At 47.3% G+C, this 20,085-nt stretch overlaps 1 protein-coding gene across 9 annotated transcripts in view; it reads left to right on the forward strand.

The window, feature by feature from the left end:
* The window catches only part of EML1 (EMAP like 1), a 166,890-nt gene that overhangs the window by 38,937 nt on the left and 107,868 nt on the right, over nt 1–20,085 (forward strand). For 3 of the 9 annotated variants that reach the window (XM_023628377.2, XM_070249697.1, XM_023628378.2), the window contains exon 1: nt 8,075–8,720. The exons of the other annotated variants lie outside the window; for them this stretch is intronic. In XM_023628377.2, the coding sequence (XP_023484145.2) occupies nt 8,090–8,720 (631 nt within the window). In that variant the 5' untranslated portion in view covers nt 8,075–8,089. Of the gene's footprint in view, nt 1–8,074; nt 8,721–20,085 lie in introns of those variants that run through there. 9 annotated transcript variants of the gene reach the window in all.

A 20,085-nucleotide genomic window follows, 5' to 3' on the forward strand; every position in this document is an offset into this window, starting at 1 on the left:
TAAATATGTATGAATCTCAATAATTTTTTTCAATGTACAATATGGATAGGTTCTAAGTCTTTCCATGTTAGCTAGGATAACCATATAATTTGTCATCCACACCAGAATATTTCAGAGTCAAAGGGGAACTGTTAATGATTACCCAGGACACAGGCATAAACCCGGGCTGCCCCAGCACTGGAATGAGTAGTTGACCTAATATGAGCGTGTTTACTCTGTGGTTAGTCAGTGGTATGCCAAGAACTGCCATAAAACCTCACGGGCAACACGATGGAGCAAACGAACAGAAATTCCTGAAAATGACATTGTTCAGTGGAGATGCTGCAACTGATATTTTGTTTAAAATCTACTGCACTACCTGCCTTACGGTATGAATGACAGACAATTATAACGTCGAGTTTCCTAAATGGAACGACATTTCTGAAAAAGCAGACCAACCGAATATGGCTTTTAATTTTCCACTTCAATTCAGACACTTCAAAATATGTAAATTCTTCTGATTGATCCAAATCATTAGGAATGCTTTTGAGTGAATAACTTACTGGGGAAAAAAGCCATGGGTTTCTCGGATAATAAGGAGTCTTCATATCTATTTGAACTGTTAATGAATTATCTGCGGAAGGCTCTGAAGCTCAGGCACTGCAGGGTTGACTGTTTGGGGACGGGGTAAGGAAGTTGGAAAGGCCTTTGATAAGGCTGTTTATCACACAGAGCTGTTTCTCGCCCAGTGCCTCTCACCCACCCCAGCCCACCCAGGCCAGATGGTGCACAGGTAGTCAGGGAGCTGGGTTCACCATGCTACGGATATGCCGCCTTTATGAGACACGCCGTAGATCTGCCTCCCCAGGGGATGATGAGGTTCCCAGCCAGGGGCGAGGCCAGGGAGAGCGCTATGGAGACTCCACGTTGGCCGCTATGGGAGGATAAACCAACACAAAGTGAAGAGCAGAAGCCCTGCCCCATGGCTCCCCACGTGCTGACAGTCCAGCTTCTACAGAGCTATAGAAGGCAGGTTGGTTTCGCACAGAGCAAAGGTACTGACTGCCACCAGCAAGCGAGGAGACAGGGACTCCAGCAGCACAGCGAGGAGGCAGCATGTGAGAGAGGCCCCCACATGGAGCAGAAGGACAACACGGCCAACAGCGGGAATCACACAAGCAAAGCCCCGGGGGCGGACGACTGCGGAGTGTCTGGGAAAAGGAAAGCAGTGTGGATTGTCTGGGGGCAGAAGATGCAGGAGCCGGAGGCGACGGGGCCATGAAGGACTCTGAAAACCAGTCTGCGTATTTGGACTTAGCTCTGCGAGTTTCTTTCCCTCTGATGAGGAGAATTATCTTAAAAGTAGAAAGAAGTGAAGAAATGTCCTTTGGGAGCAATTGTCAAGAACCCAGGACAGGTAAGAGATGGCTGAAGGACTGCTGAGTTACCGTGAAGATGTTCTCAGGTCTCCACAAACCCTCTTGGATTTGGCCAGATGGGAGTTGCAGAAAACTGGGAAGGGGAGAATGTCATAATTTTCCAAAAAGCAGAAAAAGTTGGGTTCTGGAAAACGTAGATGATAAGTTTGATATTAATATGGGTTCTGAGCAAAAACTTGCACAGATCTCTGAAGAGCTCGTGCGTGCGCTCTTGGAAGGAGATGTGGTTCCCAAGAGCCAAACCAACCTCGTTTCCTCTTTCCACAGCGTTGCCAGGCTGGATTCACAAAGCCTTGGTAAAGAGTCTTCACAAAACCCTGTGGATGGTTCGGAGAAAGATAGGCTGGGTGAACAAACAATTGGAGGGGTTCCATATTTAGTTGGACAAACAAATCCAGAATATTGACAAATAGATCAATGGAGACGTGGCTGGGGAGGCATCTCCCGAGCTGTGCACGGAGCTCCACCCTCCTCTGTGCTGCTAATGTGTTTGTCGATGACAAGGATGAAGACATGCAAGGGTTTGTTATGGCACATTCCCTGCTGTCAAAATGCTGATGCCTTAGACGCCAGATTGAAGAGTTTCAAAGATTTTGATTGGTTAAAAGGATGGACTGAAACCAACAAAATGACATTTCACATGGATAAAGATAAATCCTGTCTTTAGATTTTAAAAAAATCAATTAGCTCAGTACAGAATGGAGAAGACCCAAAAGCAGTTCATTTGAAAGGACTGATAGGTTTGTAATTGACCAGAAGTTCAATAGGATGAACAGTAGATATCCTGGCTGTAACACAGACTTCAGTGGCATCCATAGAATCATAACATCCAAGTTATTAAAGGGAAGTGCCACCCAGGTCAGTCCTCTGAGGTCATTGTCTTCAGCTCTGGGTACCAGGATTCAGGAGAAAAGAGCCTCGTTGAGTGGGGAGGGCATCTATGCAGACGAGGGGTCTAGAAACTACGTCCCGTGATGGACAGGGAGGAAAAGGCGAACTTTACCCTGGAGAAGATGAGGGCACTCTTCAAAGCATTTGAAAGCCTATTGCGTGTAATGGGCAACTGACTTTGTCTAAAGGGTTCATTCATTCATTCATTCACTCAACGATTACTCAGTGCAACTACTTTCAACATCGTGTCAAGCATGATAGGTGTTAGAGACAACTAATTTCCTGGGAGAGATGAAAACACACACACACACACACACACAAATACACACAAGTTCCTACAAGGCAAGGCAGATTGACCTAAGGGATACGGGACAGTACCAGCAGATGTGGGAGTGCGGTGGACAGGATTGCTCACGAGGCCAAGGCCTTGCAGAAGGGGCGGCTTCTATGCTGGCAGGCGGGGAAGGCAGGCCCTTGGGACTCGGACTCGGAAACAGCATGGGCGGAGGTCCAGAGCATTCAAATGCATGCCGTGTCTGAGAGTCAGGGCTAGAGTTGCTGATAGCATGGCGTGGCCGGAGTGTGTCGGATGCCAAGACAGCATTTGCAGCAGGAACGCAGCAGACCTGAAGTCCACGCCAAGATGTTTGCACTTAATGGGGTAGGCAACAGAGAATGAAATGACATCATTAACCCCTTCATTCAGGCAAGTTAATCCTGGGGTAACAAGACAGACGTGGGGACACCAGGACGCAGGCAGTTATGGCAACATCTCAGAACAGACAGAAGCCTGCACCAGGACAGAGAGAGATGCAATCAACCAGACAAAAGCAGAATCAATGAAGGATGTTTCGGGAAGGGCGATTTGGGACAAAAATAACCAACAATCTTGGTAATCACTCAAGCTCTTCAACTTAGGCTGAGAGAGCATCTGTCAGGGATGTTGTGGAAAAGCACACCTGCGTCGGCAGGCCGGTGGGAGACCACGAAGGTTAATGTTCTTTATTGATGCTGAGATGGGTGATTGCCTCTCGTTATATAGAGTAACAATCTTATCATGTGAAAGTGTATTTTGTATTTCAACATCAGAAATGAATGATGTCCCAAGTCTGTGGAATAACCAATCCTTGACTTTGAGATTCTACACTAACTGTATTCGTTTGCCAGGGCTGCTGAAACAAAGTACCACCCACGACGCCAGAAAGCCATTGTCGCACAGTCTGGAGGCTGGAAGTCCAAAGTGAAGGTGCGGGCAGGGTTGGTTCCTTCTGAGGGCTGTGCGGGAAGATCTCTTGGCCTCTCCTTGGCTCCTCCCAGTGTCCTCATATGCTCTTCCCTCTGTGTGTGTCTGTGTCCCAATTTCCTCTTCTTATACGAACACCAGTCATGTTGATTAGGGTCCACCTAACGACCTCACTTTAACTTGCCTACCTCTGGAAGACCCTGTCTCCAAATAAGGTCACCTTCTGACGTGCTGGGGATGAGGACTTCAATGTATGAATGAGGGTGGGGGGGACATGATTTAACCCATAATACTAACTGAGGAGCAACTTCTCTTTGCTCTTGGAATAAAATCAGAACCCCTTTAGAGGAGGCCCTCCACTTCCGGCCACAGGAACCCCCTCAGTTCCTCAGAAAAGCCTGATTTGCCTGAAGCAGCTTCCACTCGCCCTCTGGTCTCTGCCGCTCGGGTTCCGTCTTCTGCTGCTCAGTCCAGTTCGGACCCTCCGGAATAATCTGAAATCCTTCCTTCGGTTTTCGTTTCAGAGCACTTACTGCAATTTATAATGATACATTTATTTGTATAATTATTACGTCTGAATGTTTCCTAGACTTTGTGACCTACACGGAGAAATACGTTTTACACCGCCGCTCAGAGCACACACAGACATTTCAAGCAAAGACCAATGCTTCAAGTAAAAAGTACTTGTTCTGCCTATGTTCAGTGCACTCTGATATTTCTTATTCTGTTGCATTTTTTTTCTGTGGTAAAACATGCATAACACAAAATTTGCCATTTCAACCATTTTTAAGCACATGGTTCAGTGGCATTAAGTACATTCACGTTCTTGTGCAACCACCATCCATCTCTAGAACTTTCTCACCACCTCAAATAGAAACTCTGTCCCCATCAAACACTAACGCCCCCTGGCACCCCTCATTCTACTTTCTGTCTCTATCAATTTGACTATCCTAGGGACCTTGTGTAAGTGGAATCATGCAATATTTGTCTTTTTGTGACTGGCTTACTTCACTTGGCATAATGTCCTCAACGCCCATCCATGCTGTAGCATGTTTCAGAATCTCCTTCCTTTTTAAGGCTGAATAATATTCCATCATATGGATATACCCCATTTTGTTTATGCATTCATCCATAGACAGACACTTGAGTTATTCCCACATTTAGGCTCTTGCGGATAATGCTGCTATGATTACGGACGTACAAATCTCTCTTCCAGATCCCGCTTTCAATTCCCTTGGGTCTATGCCCAGAGTGGAATTTTCTATTTTTTAAAGTGTTGACGTGACTCTTTAAATTGACTTCATGGCCACCTGCAGTTGGGAAAGCGCTGTGGCCGTGTGCCGTATCCTCAGCCCCAAGGACGGTGCCTGGACTGTATAACCATCTTTGGAGGAATATTGACTTAAACAAAAGATGCTCACGTCTCTGGGTAATTTTTTTTATTACTTCTTTATGAATAAAGGCTACAGGGCTCCCATTTTCTTTTCTCTTTTACACATGTTGCACAAACGCTGCTATTAATGCCACCGAGCACTGTGGTTATATCGTCCTAGAGCGTGGACATCACTTATTACAACGACAGTTTTTGGACTCAGACCATAAATTATCTCAAAATGCCATGGAGTAACAGTCTGTTAAAATGTATGGGTGCAAAATCTCACATTATTAATTAAGTTTTCAGAGATTTCTCTTGCGCTTTCTCCATAGATCTTTTTTAATGCTGTGGAAATTATTCCTAATTGACTTAACATGCATATCCTTGTAATTATACTAAACTTTGCTTTTTTTAGAGTAAGCTTTTACCATTGTGGGAAAAAACATAGCTGCTTAATACTCTAGGTTCAGAGTGTAATGACGATCTTTATCATCTCAAAAGCAAGTGGACTGAATTCTTAATTGTTATTTGTAATTTTGCTCTAGTGGAAGCAAAATCTGCTAAGAAAATTTCCAGCTCAATTTTTCTCCTGTCCCACTTCTGAATTTTCTTTATTTCCTAACCTTTCTTAGTTGGGGCTACCAAATAGTATACCTTTAACATTATAAATCAAGAATACTGGCATTCTTAAAGAAGACCATCTTTTAATTTTTTTCGAGGACAATTAGCCCTGAGCTAACATCTGCTGCCAATCCTTTTTTTTTTTTTCTTTCTGAGGAAGACTGGCCCTGAGCTAACATCCGTGCCCATCTTTCTCTACTTTCTATGTGGGATGCCTGCCATAGCATGGCTTGACAAGCGGTGTGTAGGTCCGTACCCCGGATCCAAAGCGGCAAACCCTAGGCCACCGAAGCAGAACGTGTGAACTTAATCACTGTGCCACTGGGCCAGGCCCCATCTTTTAATCATTTATTCATGATTATCACTTCCTTTCCAAGTTGAAGAATGCCACTCATCAGCTTTTTATACCACTTATCCAATGTGTCCTAATGTACAAAACCGCAAAGTGGAGGTGAGAGAGCATAAAGATTGGAGTAGAAGGGGGAAAGATGGGAAATGAGAAGACAGAGCAGGGCACAGGTAAACGTGATCTGTGTGAAGCCTCACCCCTCAAAAGCCTCTTCTCCGTAGCACTTGCCTCTTGCCTTATAGATGCAGAAGGTCCACCTGCACTGCCGGGGGAGGGGCTTTTCGTGACCCTCTGCCCTCTATATTTGGCCCCCATTTCCTTTCCCTGCCAAAGTTCTCAAACGCACATCTACACGTGCGCCTCTTTTGATGTCCGGCAGCCCAGCTCCATCCCCACTGCTCACCAAGATGCTGCAGGTCACCTGCGAGCCTTCTGCCACCAGACAAAGGGGTCTTTTCCCAGCCTCGTCCTCCCTGACCCATCTTGCAGACAACCCAGTGGAAAGACCCACCTCTTTGCAGCCGTCTGTGCTCTCAGCTTCATGAGACGCTACCCTAAGCTGATTTTTCTGCCTCTCTGATGGCTCCTTCAGAAGTGCCTTCTCGCCTCCCTTTTCAAGGCTCTGCCCAGCTCCTGTCCAACCTTCCCTTTTCCTTCATTTACAACCTCTTTGCTGACGACTCCCAAATCCCACTAGTGTCACTGGCGAGCTGGTCTTCAGCTCCAATTGCTACAGGGCATTTCTAATGGGAGGGGCGCTGTCCTCCCTGGCCTCCTGTCTCTCCAGCTGTATGGTCCTACAGCAGTTCCCTCTGGCTTGCCCCTCAGTCTCTTTCCTCTCTCTGACTGTCCAGGCCCTCAGTGCCTCGTTTCTGGGGCGCCGCAGACACTCGGGGCTGCTCCAGCGCCAGGCCCTGGCCCCTGCAGTCCAGTTTGTGCACAGGCTCATCTCTGACATGCTCTCATCAGCCGTGTGCCTGCGTGCAAGCCTCCTGACTCCTCTGCCTCCTGCCGGGTCTGGTTCAGGCTCCTCTGCCGCCTCTTAAGGCCCCTCTTCCCTGGCCCCTTTCTCTCGGTCCTCTCTTTTTTCCTGCTTATCTGCCATAAAAGCTGTCCATTCATGTCAGTTCAGCCCTTTGGCTTATTAGCAGGCCCTGCTTCTTTCCTCCATGGTCACTAACAATGTCCTTCCCACTGACCTTCAAACACTGGGTCCCCATCAAACCAACAGCACCTGTAACCCTTCAGCCTCCACCCACCTGTCTTCTTCCTGTTAACAATCCTCTTCCGTGCTTGGTCTCCCTGACTAGGACAAGGATAAGTGCTTCAACCGCTCCCTTCTGCCTGGAGCATCTAGTGCCAGTTGTGGCTAACCCATAATGTCACGCTCACTGACAGAGCCCCATCCCTGACCTTGCCTCTGCTTCTGGAAAGACAGGCCTCTCTCCACCTCTGAACCCTGCTGAGGCCCACAGATTTTCTTAGTAGTGACTTATTGCTCAGTTCTCATTTCCCCTGCGGGTGTTCAAGCTGCATGAGTTAATAACTACAACTTGAAACCATTCAGAATTTATTTGTAAGTGATTTCTAATTATTGTGCAACAAGAAGCACAAATGTTTCTCCTGGACCGGTGAGAAGATTATCTAATTGACTCTTCTCTTCTCTTGCTTCCCCACTTGTGTACCAGCATCTCCACTTCAGGCCGTGGGTCTGACACTCAAATCACTAACCCAGCGTGTGGATGTGTGGAGGGGGAAAGTTACAAACTGTGGATCTGTGCGTTCCTCCTGCTACGGCATTTTGTCCTCACTCCGTCTTTCTGAGATAAGATAAATACAGACCTCCTTGGGTCCTGTAACAAGTTAACAAGTGTGTAATGTGACAAATCTGCACCCCGGGGGCGGATCAGAAGAGGACAGAAGGATGGAGCAGATGTTTTAGCTCCTTAACCGCCGCAGACTTTCCAGCCTGATACTATCCAGGCTTCTTTTTGAAGCGGGAAGCCGCATCTTTCTCCGGTCGTGAGCAAAGGTTTGCGCGGAGTCACCAGCCCGGCGCTAATTCTCCCTTGAGGCAGGGCCTGGCCCCGGCGGAAAAGCGTGTGGAAAGAGGGGCGCGCCTCGCAGGACGTGGCCAAAAGTGGAGTTGCTCCGAGGTGCAAACGCGGCTGAAATGGGCTCGCAAGTTGTCCATGTTTGGTCCTGGCCCTGCCCGCGGGCGCGGGGACAGCGCCTCCGGGGAGCGCGGGCTTCGGCGTGCGCAGGAGGGGTCCCCGGGCGCCCCCGCTCCCCGCGTCGCCGCCGCCGCCGCCGCCCTCCCCGCCTCTGCCTTTGTCCCCGCGCCCCCCGCGCCTCGCCCTCCCGGGGGCGCCGGCGGCCGCGCGCGGAGGCGGGGCCGGGCCGGAGCGCTCGCGCAGCATCCCGGCGCGCCCCCGCAGCATCCCGGCGCGCCCGGGCCGCGCGCCCGCCCTCCGCTCGGGGCCCAGGGCCCGCCCGGCCGCGCCCCCGCCCCGCGGCCCCGCCCGGCCACGTCCCCCGCCGAGGCCGCCCCCTGGCGGGCAGAGCGGGCGCCGGGCTCGCGCGGCGGCGGCGGCGGCGGCGGGCCCGGGGTTGCCATGGTAACCGGCAGCGGCCGCCGCCACAGCAGGGCCGGCCCCAGCGCCAGCGCCGGCCGCGGCTCGGCTCGGCTCAGTGTGGGGGTGAGCGGCGGCGGCGCGGCCGGGCCGGGGGAGCGGGCGCTGCCCGGCGGCCTCAGCATGGAGGACGGCTTCTCGAGCTTCAGCAGCCTGTACGACACGTCCTCGCTGCTCCAGTTCTGCAACGGTGAGGGCGGCGGCCGGGCGGGCGGGGGCCGCGGCGGGGAGCGGGCGCGGGGCGCGGCCGGGCGGCCGGGGAGGCCGCGCAAAGTTGCTGCGGAGGGGCGCGCGGTTCCCGCCGGCGCGGGCGCATTGTGCTGGGCCGCGGGCCCCGCGCCTCGCCGCGCGCCCGCCCTCCAGCCCCGGCTCCGGCTCCCGCTCCGGGCCGTGCGCGCGGGGCCGGCTGGCCGGGGAGCCCGGCTGGCGGGGGAGCCCGGCGCGAGCGCACCGGCCGGGCGGCGCGTGGGGAGGCCCGGCCGCCCCGGGCTCCGGGGACGTGTTGCTGTCCGCTTCCAAACTCCCATCTGTTTGGAAATGTCTGGATGAAGAACTCGGGAAACAAATCACTTAATAACAAAACACTGCTCCGAGGACGTCCACGGTGTTGGTGGCGGATGGACCCTCAGGATCCATGCCGTTCGACTTGGATGAAATCATCACAGTTTAATGCAATCTGGAGCTTTGAATGGACAGGCAAAGTGAATCTGGCTCAAACGTGTTCCACTATGTTGCTTATGGGGTCATTGATTTTTTTTTTTTTTTGGTATTTTTGCAGGAAGGAAACATTAATAACGACCAATATGGCATCTTTAAAAACATATAAAATCCTGCATGCTTCAAAGATTTTAGTGTCACTAGCAGAGTTGAAAAAATTTTCATGGCACACCGCATATTTTATCGGAACATGATGTGTGATAATTCATGCACAAAAGTTCACCACGCGATTTTTTTATATGTTGGATTTATTGCTTTGGCAGAGGGCCCCAAAACTTTGTTAAAGAAAAAAAGATATGTATCTTCTACAATTTGCCTGCAGTGCAGTTGGGATAATTTGGAATTCTAGATGCTTTGACAACTGGAGCGATTTATTTTGCGATTGTAATTGTGATTTAGGGGAACTTTTCTGGTTATTCAACACCTGTTTGCAAATACGAGGTATTCACTCTAGCAATAAAGGCTGTTGACTGTGTTGATTTATCCTCTATAATGACATTTTAATCTCTGGTGAAATTTATCGTCTTTTTCATGGAAGATTGTATTCTCTGGTGGTTTTGGCAGCTTATAATTTTCGTAATAATGACATGTGGGCCTTCATTAACTTAATAATGCCCTCTTCAGTGGAATGAAAGAGAGTTTTTGCTCTCTCCAAATTTAACAGCAGTTTCCGACAGCAGAACCTCTGTGTTTTGATCCCCAGAAGGTGTTGAAAGAACATAGAGTGTATTTATTTGGTACTCCGCTGGCCTCCCTTAGGGTTCAGAGTCATGGGAACGGTTTCACTCTCCAATTGGTTGAATAGATTCTTCAATTAAATTTTGAATAGTTTCCTTAATGGACTTCCCATCAATCATATTTGAATGACTATTTTGGATGTGAACGATAGTGCAGCCTACTGCATGTTTGTGGTGGAATTCCTCCTATGTTAGTTGTCAAAGGCATGCGGCTGAAAAATTCTATTAAATGGTTTCCAGGCATAAAGGCTTTTTAAAAATTAATATGTGGGCATATATGTTGACAGTTTGATTTAGGTTATGAAAATGAGCCCGGATATTTTTATTCGAGCAGTTGTTTGGGGCCTGGTCAGATGCTCCCTCAAGAGCAGTTCAGTCATGAAGTTGACCTACAGATCTCTTCATGGATGTTTTGGTTTTCTGCCTTTTCTGGTTAATTGGTTTAGAAATATTGGTGAGATGTTTTACAGGTAATGATGTCTAGAAGAAAGTAAAAACTAGCTCTTATATATTGTATAGGTAACAGTATGAAGAAAAATCGTTTCAAGATGAAGATCAAACAATAAGATCACTTCAAAACAGTTGAATGAATCATAAAGTGTCGAATTATTTTTCTCAAAGGTTCTTAGGTCTGTCTTTATTATTTTTTGGTTACTTTATGCATAAAGTTTAAAGCAAGAGTAGTCAGTGGGGCAGAAATGAGTGTTAACTTATGATGTCTTAAGCAACAGATGTTTGATGTGAAAGTATTCATTTTAAGAGGCTTTCATTAAGTGCAAATATAAATGAATACAATTCAGTTAATTACTATGATGATTCAATTAAAGCAGGGATCACAGAAACACCATTGCACCCAGAACTAAATTAAACATTTGGATATTTCATTAGTGACATTCAAAAGAAATTCTTTTTCTTTTTAAATCGGAGATTTACATTACAATGGTGAGACTACAACAGCATAATATATGAGCTCATACATTTTCATCTGTTGATTACGCTCCATGCTTTTGGTAGTGACAGGAACTAAAAAGTCATAGTTATCTATTAGCTTCAGGAAATACAACCCATACTTATTGTTTGGATAGCTGTCACGGTTACCGGCCTCCTGGTGAGATCAAGACAGAAGACGGTATATAAATGAGAAGGGAGGAAGAGAAAACTTTGTTCTAATAAGTGACATTTCTGGCTCCCCCTAATTCTTTCTTGCTGTGTCTCCTACATAATTTGTAAAGGATGCTAAATGTAGAGTTAGGTGGTATCCAGCCTCCCAGAAAGACGCCATTCTCGTCTTTTAGATATCGGTGCTCTCATTTAAGTAGAAAATTTGTGCAGCATTTTTTCTTCAAAGTATTTAAAACTCTGTCAAGTGAGCTAGAAACCATAAACTTCTTTTACTGCTGTAACAAAAACTATGATAGTTGGAAAGTAGACGAGCGTTATCATTTATAAGCCAATTTATGATTCGGGAAATATGAACCATTCTTAAATCCATATTTTCTTCAAGGCCTCCTTGGAGGGAGGTGGTATTGCCACCCTCTTTTACGTATGAGGAAACTGAGGCCGAAGAGATTTGGTAAGTTTATAATGCCATGTGACTAGTAAGGCTTGGATACCGGTCTGAGTCGTTTTTTGTTTTAATAACAGCTTTACTGAGATATTATTCACATACCATAAAAATTCACCCTTTTAAAGTATACAATTAAGTGGCTTTTGGTATATTCACAGAAGTGTGTGAACATCACCATTATCTAATTCTGGAACATTTCATCAAAAAGAAACCCCAGTACCGACTAGCAGTTACTCTCATCCCCCATCACCCTAGACCCTGAACACCAATAATCTACTTTCTGTCTCTCTGGCTTCTGGATGTTTAATATAAGTGGAATCATATGATCTATGGCCTTTTGTGTCTGGCTTCTTTTACTCAACATGTTTTAAGGTTCATCCAAGTTGTAGCATGTGTCAGTACTTCCTTTTCACTGCCGAATACTATTCCACTGTAGGGCTACACTGCATCTTGTTTATCCGTTCACCAGTTGATGGACATCCGGGTTGTTTCCACTTCTTGGCTGTCCTGAATCACGCTGCTACGAGCATTTGTGCTCGAGTTTTTGTGCGGACCTGTGTTTTCATTCCTCGTGGGTGAATATGTAGGAGTGGAATTGCTGGGTCGTATGGTCACTCTGGGTTTACAGTTTTTGAGGAACCAATCTGAGTCTTTTGAAATCTAAAGATCAGGCTCTTTTTATTACCCCTTGCTAATATAAGAACAAGGAGTTAAGGAGCTGGATTTAAGAGGGAAAGAAGAGGATGCAGGAAGAACAAAATGTTGCTGTTTCATTTCCTTGAGTCGCTTTTGATCCTTTCGCCAATCACGGCTCACCAAGGCCACTGAGGGCACACCCTCACTTAGTCGCCACAGGCTGTAAGAATCTCAGCGTCGGAAGGACCTGCCGGGTATCCCATCTCCTGGTCGGTTCACTTTCTTGAGCCGATGAACTGTCTTTGCGTGCAGCTTACCCAGGGACTCCACTGTGACGCTTCGCAACGAGGAGCTGCTCCAGCGGAAGTGGGGAGAGGGCAGTGCTTGGTTCAGTCCACCCATCCCTCCCCGGCTTGGAATCTCTGTTCTGTGGGGGATGCTCCCAAGGTTATTCACCCCATGCCTGAGCAGTTCCAGGGGACTGGGAACTCAGTCTCTCCCCATGCAATCCCTCCTTCTTTGGCCAGCTTGGACTGTTGGTTCCTATATGCAGTCAAAATTTGGCCCAAGTTCTGCCGTTGGTCCATAGAGAATAGGTTTAATCTCTTTCCCATATACTAGATCATCACGTTTGAAGACAGTCGTGATAGCTCTTTCGCAATTCATCTTCTAGCTAAACATTACCATTAAAAAAAACACTCCTCATAAAACACAGTTTTAGACCTGTAATCATCCTGGTTTGCCTCATCTATTGACCTTTTGTCAATATGCCTTTTAAAATTTGACACACTGAATGTGGTATTTCAGGCACAGTGTTTGAACAGAGCGGAGTAGAGCAAGATACTTCACCTCCCTTATTCTAAAGTCTGTACTTCTAATTATGCAGCCCAAGATATTATTAGCTCTTTCGCTTGTCACTTTATATTGTTACCTTTTCCTGATTTTCACCCAAAATTCTTGTCTGTTTTACATGTTTACATGTACTACGGCTAAGCCCTTTCTTTGCTTACTTTACCTTTTCTTTTTGGGGCGGGGTTTTCTCCGGCAGACAGAGCCCGATCAGATTACGATACAATTGTAATCTGTGTTGTAATCCTATAAATAATTCCAGCACACATATGATATATTTCAACGTTATAATAACGCGGAAGTTGGTCATTGCCTTAAAGGGTTCTGATTCTGGTTGATAGCCTTTTCTCCATCTTGCCTTGGAAAGTGTCATGAGAGACCTTATTAGATTCCTTCTAGAGCCTGTACACAGTGTACGTACCAGTCCTGGGGTCGCTGGGCCGCCTCTCCTGCAGGTACTACGTGTTCAAAATCACACCAGGTCAAGTGCACACTGTCTGCTGCTCCCAGCCACGTTTTACAATCACTATAATAATCTTTTGAGCTACTGTCGTTTATTTTCTCTAGTTTTGAAATGGAAATTATTTTAATATCTAAGCATTTATATTTGGGGAATTAAGAATAATTTATTTTAAATCGTAAACATCTTTTGGCGTCTGTAACTCTGATGACTTTCTCTTAACTATGATTAGGATAGACTTTCATGTTGGCAAATAATTGGATTTAAAACAGGATCAAGGAACTCCTGGGAGGAAATCATCTCAACTCAACAATATGAAGAATTTTCAAACCTCTTTGCATTCTCGTGTGGTGACAGAATACCGACTTAGGCTCTCTGTGAAAACACAATCAAAAGAAGACGATTTCATGGAAAAGTGCAGAGCAAGCACCCGTGCTAAGCGAGAATTTCTAATTGGTACGCTTGGCACTCCACCCAACAAGGAATTTATTTTATAGCCAGACCACAAGCATTTATGACATTATAAACAAACCCAAGCATTTTGGTGGAAAATTCACCAAACTGTGTTTAAAAAATAACCATTAGTTGGTTATTGCTAATTTCTGAGATAGCGTAAGCTTTTTATATATTCTCTTAAAAAATAAGCATTTTAGTTGAATGGAGGGTGGATAAGAAAAAGGAAATAACATCTCTGTTTCTAGTACTACAGTCCACTCTCGCTATCAAACTAGTAGCGTGAATGAATTAATCATGGATAGCATTGAAAATCGTATGTTAAAGCATCACTTTTATTAGTAAGGCAGTTTCACCAAGGACTTAAAATTAATGGCATTTGGTCCAACATAGAAAAATCTCTTTTGGGAATAATACTATTATTCATCTTTAAAATCTTAGCTTGTTAATAGATTTCTAATATTAGCAAAATATTTTAAATGCAGTCGGAAACATTGATGTTAAAAAGAAGTATGCTGTAAACTCTAAATGGTATATAATTATTATCAGTACAACCACTACCCCACCACCAAAGCTTCATGTTTTTCTCGCTAGATGTTTGACATGTAAATTCCGCTAAAAGCCACATCATATGTTTAATGTCGTGAAGGATTGGTGCTGGGGGCGGCGGGGCTGGTCCTAGATGCCAGCAGGATCACGCACATCCTCTTTGGTTTGCTTTAAAGAAATAACTCTTTAAAAAAAGAGTTTATCTTTCTTTAATGTACTTATATTAAGTTAGGTTGACATACTTCCAATTTTCTTTCCCCTAAAGCTGCACCTTTGCTGAAAAATACTATTGGTGTGAGAAACCACATTTTTACAGAGTACTCAGTTGTGTCTTAAAATGCAATAGTATGGTTCTTCTGCCACCTTTCTGGAAAAGATTTAAATTCTCTGTCTTTCATAATCTCCCCCACTGCAAGGTTATTTGCCAAATCTACAGAGGGGCAAATTTGACCTGTAGGCTTGGATGATGCGAGAAGGCGAGACCTCCAAGCCCTGAGCCCACCCAGGTGGGGCATCTCGCAACCCTATCAAGCTGAGGGGCTGATGGGGGACCTCTCGCAAGACCTTCAGAGGGAGGGAGGACCCGCGTGCCCGGCCCTCTGAGGGGGGTGGCCAGGTTGTGCGTTTATGGCGGTGTGGTCCAGGGCTGGCTGCGTCCCTCGTTCTGCGCATCCTCTGTAGGGGAAAAGGCATCATTGTCTTGGACTGCATGTTATTCCCACAAATCACCTTTCAGGGACAATGGGCAGCTCACAGTTAAAGATAATGAGGACAGAAACGGTGAGGAAAGTGTTCATGGAGAGAGAGACCTTTAAGTCCACTTGGCAGATGGAGCCAATTTCGAGTGAATACCTACAATGTCCATGGGACAAGTAAAAATGTCTAAAACATGGTCTTCCCCAGAAACATTAGATTTCCCTGGTGACTCGCCTAGACTCCCCTCTCCCCCACCCTCCCATCTCAGTCGGCCCAGCAGATTCTCTCCCCAAGTATCTGATAATCCATCCCTTTGACCTTAGCTCAGACCTTCATCAGTTCTCATCCATGTTTTTGTTTCTTAAAAACAGCCCCAAACTAGTCCTTCTGCGTCCAGTTCCAGCCCCCTTCAGTGCATTCCTATTTTTGTTAAATAAGTAGCGAGTACCCACTGTGCTCATTCGTACACTGATCCAGGGTTCCAGTGACACACAGTGTCGACATGGCTCCTGTCCGTTAGGATGAACAGTCAACACTGTGTTCACAGTTAGTTACTGAGTGACGCCCGCGACAGACGGTGCTAAGGAGAAGTGTGAGGAGCAGTGGCTGAGCGCTGCAGGGCACTGCACGGGGCAAGGTGTGCTGGGGGCTTCCTCAGGCAGGTCTGTGTGAGCTCTTCATTCCAGGAGGAGTCGAAAGAGGGGTGTTGGGGGAGAAGAGCATCCCAGACCGAGGGAAGCACTTAGGAAGCCCTCAGGGGGAAAGGACCTTTTGGGAGCTGAAAGAAGTTCTCATACCATGGAGGAAAAAGCAGCAGAGTGGCTGGAATGAGGTTGGGAGGGTCCCCTGGGCTTCTCGGCCACATTAAGGAGTTTGGTCTTATTCTGAGGAGCAGAGAGAAAGTGGTGGAGAGTTCTGAGGCCAGGGAGTGATGTGGGCCGATTTTGAGGGACTTTTGAAGGCGGGCTCTCCCTGCAGCGTGGGGTGTGGGCTAGAAGAGCGGGCGAGGGTCGAGGACGAGGCTGCTGCCGTCATCCCGGGGAGAGGCGATGGAGACGTTCACTAGCGGGCTCCTTAGGGCCCCACCTCACCTGGACTTGTGTCGTTAGGGTTGGGGAGAGTGAGGAACCAGGGCTGATGCCCCGGCTTCTGGCTCACCCACCAAAGCTAGATAGAAGGCGCTAGAAGGATGGGCGGGGTGGATGGTGGTTCCGTTTGGGTTCGCAGGGCGTGAGGCGCCTGTGTGACAATCAAGCTGAGGGGCTGAGTAGGCTGTGGGAGGCAGGGTCTGGAGCCCAGGAGACGTCTGGACCAGAGACAGAAAATTTGAGAGCCATCGGTCTGTAGGTAGTAACTGAATACAGGCACAGATGAGCTCACCTACGGAGAAATCAGACATTTGGAAAGCTCCTTCTGGAAGACAGATCCCCTCCTAACAGCCTCCTCTTTGAAAGTCTTCGGTACCCCTCCCTCCCTTTTGGCACCCAAGCCCCTTCAGGGGGTGGCTGCCTGTCTCGGCCAACTCCCGGCTCCTCCATGCTCCCACCCACCGCCATCCTGGTTCCCCAGTGCAGAGAGGTGTCCTTGCTTGTCACCACGTGGTAATTTGGTATAAACCTCTGTCCTTGAGATTATCCCCAAGGTTTGTTTCCAGATCTCCCGCTAGACCGTGACCACCTTCTGGGCATGGTCCCTTGGTGATCATCTTTGTGTCTTTGCACCTCAGCAGCACCTGGCATGTGATGGGTTTCCTGGCGAATATTGGTTGAATGAAATCGGGGACAATCTTCTTTATCTTGTAGTGCCTCCTCACATGTACACACACCATGCAAAATGCCTCACCTGTGGCAGGTGCACACTAAATTTAGTTAAATAGGGAAAGCACTCATGTTGCTTTTCTGTATGCTTGAAATAATGTGTATATCTATGTCTATATTATGTATCACATATGTCTTCTCTATACATGTATACATATATGTATGAGTGTCATGTGTGTATGTACACACATGTACATGTGACATTTAACTCTCCCCTTCTTAAAGATCCAGTAGACTTAGGCATTCAGAGGAGAAGGCATTCCAGGCGAGGGAACATTATGAGTAAAACCCAAAAGCCTGGATGCAGGATGGTGCGGAAGCCGGCCTGGTGGAGTTGATCTCGCTGCACAGACTTCACAGAGTGCCTCTCGCTGGACGCCGCCTCACTTGAACCAATAAGCAGAAACATTTGCAAAAAGCATTTGGTGGTTTAACAGGGCTTAAAACAAATTATTTTCAGCCAAAGTAATTGACACAATGAAGTAGTTCTTGGCAAAACCAGCATTTTTCACAGTGAAAAAGATTTGACTGTGAAATCAGCCCCCAAAAAAGTTATTTTATGTAACAAGAATTTTGCCGTTCTTAGAAAAATATGTTCCAGTCAAGAAACAGTTGGGTAGAGTCGGCACTGTCTTCTGTTACAGCATCGTTAGACATCGTAGCCCCAATTACAGCGTCGTAAACAGTTGAAATTCCTCCGGAGTCGAACTCGGTGACAATTCTTCATCTGTTATCAAGTCAGTTGAAATGCTTAGCCACCCCGTGTGTAAACCATGGACACTGCTCCCCGGGGACCGTGCGGGAGCTATAATAAAGATAATGATCTGTTAGCGTGGCTTCACCGAATTAGGCCTTTAGAAAGTAATTAAGCAGGATTGCCCACACTCGGCTGCTCTCAAAGACTAGAGTCTGGCTCTGTGTGTCGTTTCTTTGCCTTCCTGGAAAATGGCCTTTTATTGAGTTGATATAATTTAATTATGTAAAAATATGTGTTCAGACCGCATCTTGTACTTAATTATAGCTCTGACGCCACAGACTTGTTATTTCCCACCAGAGCTTGTCCTTTTCAAAGCAGAGGCCGTGTCTCATTCATCTTTCTCTCCTCAGTGCCAGGCACTGTGTGCGTTTGTGTGTGAATGTAGAATGGCCGGGGAGGAGAGAGAAATGTGGAAGGTTCTGGAGTTCTCACCAAGCGGCCCTGGGCATCCCACGGTCTGAGCACTCATAGGTGTTCCCCTTTTAATCCTCACAGTGCCCCATGAGGTGGCTACTGTTATCATCTCCATCTTGACCAGTAAGGAAACGGAGGCCCAAAAGTTTCAGTAACTTGCCCAGGGTCCCCTGCCTGGTCCTTTTCAGAGCTGGGATTTGAACCCAGGCATTCTGGCCCCACTGCCCATGGCATAGACAGAGCTCAGTTATGTTTGATGAATGAATGATGGATCAAAAGATGGGAGTGATCGCAGAACATGAAGAGGTCCTCGTGGCTGCCCCTGGCTTCTGGTTGAGGCCGGGCGCTTAGCGGTGGTTCAGATCTGAGTTCTTGCCACTGGATGGCTGTCAGGGTCTCTGAAAGGTTTCCCGTGTTCACACGTGTTTCCCTTCAAATCACCCCACTCCAGCCCTTTCTAAAGCAGAAGTCTCGTTTATCTCGGAATTGCCCCAAGCCCCGCAGAAGTTCCCCATAGCTCCGAGGACACAGGGCAGAGTCTGTGAGCCGCTCCCCACCTGCTGCCCTGGCCCAGGGCGCCTCTCCTTCCCGGGCCCTTGGGTCGCCCCACCCTGGGCATTGGTGGTGTCTGAGTGGCCAGGCTGCCTTCCATGTGCTCTCAGTGCTGTGCGCCCGCCTCCCTGCAGCGACCTTCCCCGGCTCATCTTGCCCTGACCAGCTCCTCATCCTTTGGAACCCAGACGAGGCCGGGGGAAGCCTGCACTCCCTCCATTTCGCTCAGTGCCCTGTCTCATTGCGCTATAGATCTTGACTCCCCCAGACCGGCAGCTCCTAAGGACCACACCTGTCAGTCCCTGGGTGCTGAGCCAAAGAGGAGCCCTTTCAGAGTGGACATAGGGAATGGTCTCTTCGGTGTGGTGATGGCCTCCTTGGAAAGTCTCATCGCTCTCTGAAGGTGGCCCACTCCCACTGCTGTGACCAACGATGGATGAAACTGCTCAGCCTCTCTGGAATCAGCTTGACTTCTTTCAGTGTTTCTCCAGCAGCCTTATTCTATTAATTATCCTCTTGCTTTTCTCAGAATCCTTTTTTTATTTAAATTTTGGTAAAATACACAAAACATAAAATTTACCATCTTAACCATTTTTAAGCGGATAGCTCAGTGCCGTTAAGGACATTCACATCGTTGCACAACCATCAGCGCCATCATCCACAAAACTCTTTTCATCTTGCAGAACTGAAACTCTGTCCCCATTAAACAATAACTCCCATTCTTCCCTCCCCTGCCCCTGGCTCCCACCGTTCACTTTCTGTCTCTCTGGATTTGACTCCGCTAAGCACCTTGTCTAAGTGGAATCATGCAGGGTTTGTCCTTCTGCGGCTGGTTTCTTTCACCTGAAGAAAGTTTTTTAAAACTATAGTTTCATGAAGTTATAGAATCCGAACTGAACTATGACTAAGGTTGGTTGAAAGCTGGGTGCAAAGAGTGGGATAATTACCTTGAGGTTTGAGGCTGTCAGAACTCTGCTGGGGTGTCACCAGCTCACACCCACGTGCGTTACCAGCAGCCCTGCTCAGCCTGTGTAAAGTTTAAGCATCTTATCTCTGGAATCCCTGTAATATGGTGTGTTCCTTCCCCCAAGCCAGCATCAGGGCATGGCCAGCTCAAGCAGGGCGGTGCAGAATCCTGGAAACAGGACTCAGACTCCAAACTGCCCTTTACACCCCTCGGACAGCAACAAAGGCCACTCTGATGGGCAGAGAATGGGGACAAGTGTTTAAGCTCTCTTAGGAATGGAGGAGGTGGAAAAAAATTTTAGAGCAGTTTAGAAAAATGATGAGGGGCATATGTTTGCTAAAGAAATTCCATGACATACGCCTCTGATCACCAATAGCATGCATT

Source organism: Equus caballus, chromosome 24 (genome assembly GCF_041296265.1).
Source record: "Equus caballus isolate H_3958 breed thoroughbred chromosome 24, TB-T2T, whole genome shotgun sequence".
NCBI classification, from domain to species: domain Eukaryota; kingdom Metazoa; phylum Chordata; class Mammalia; order Perissodactyla; family Equidae; genus Equus; species Equus caballus.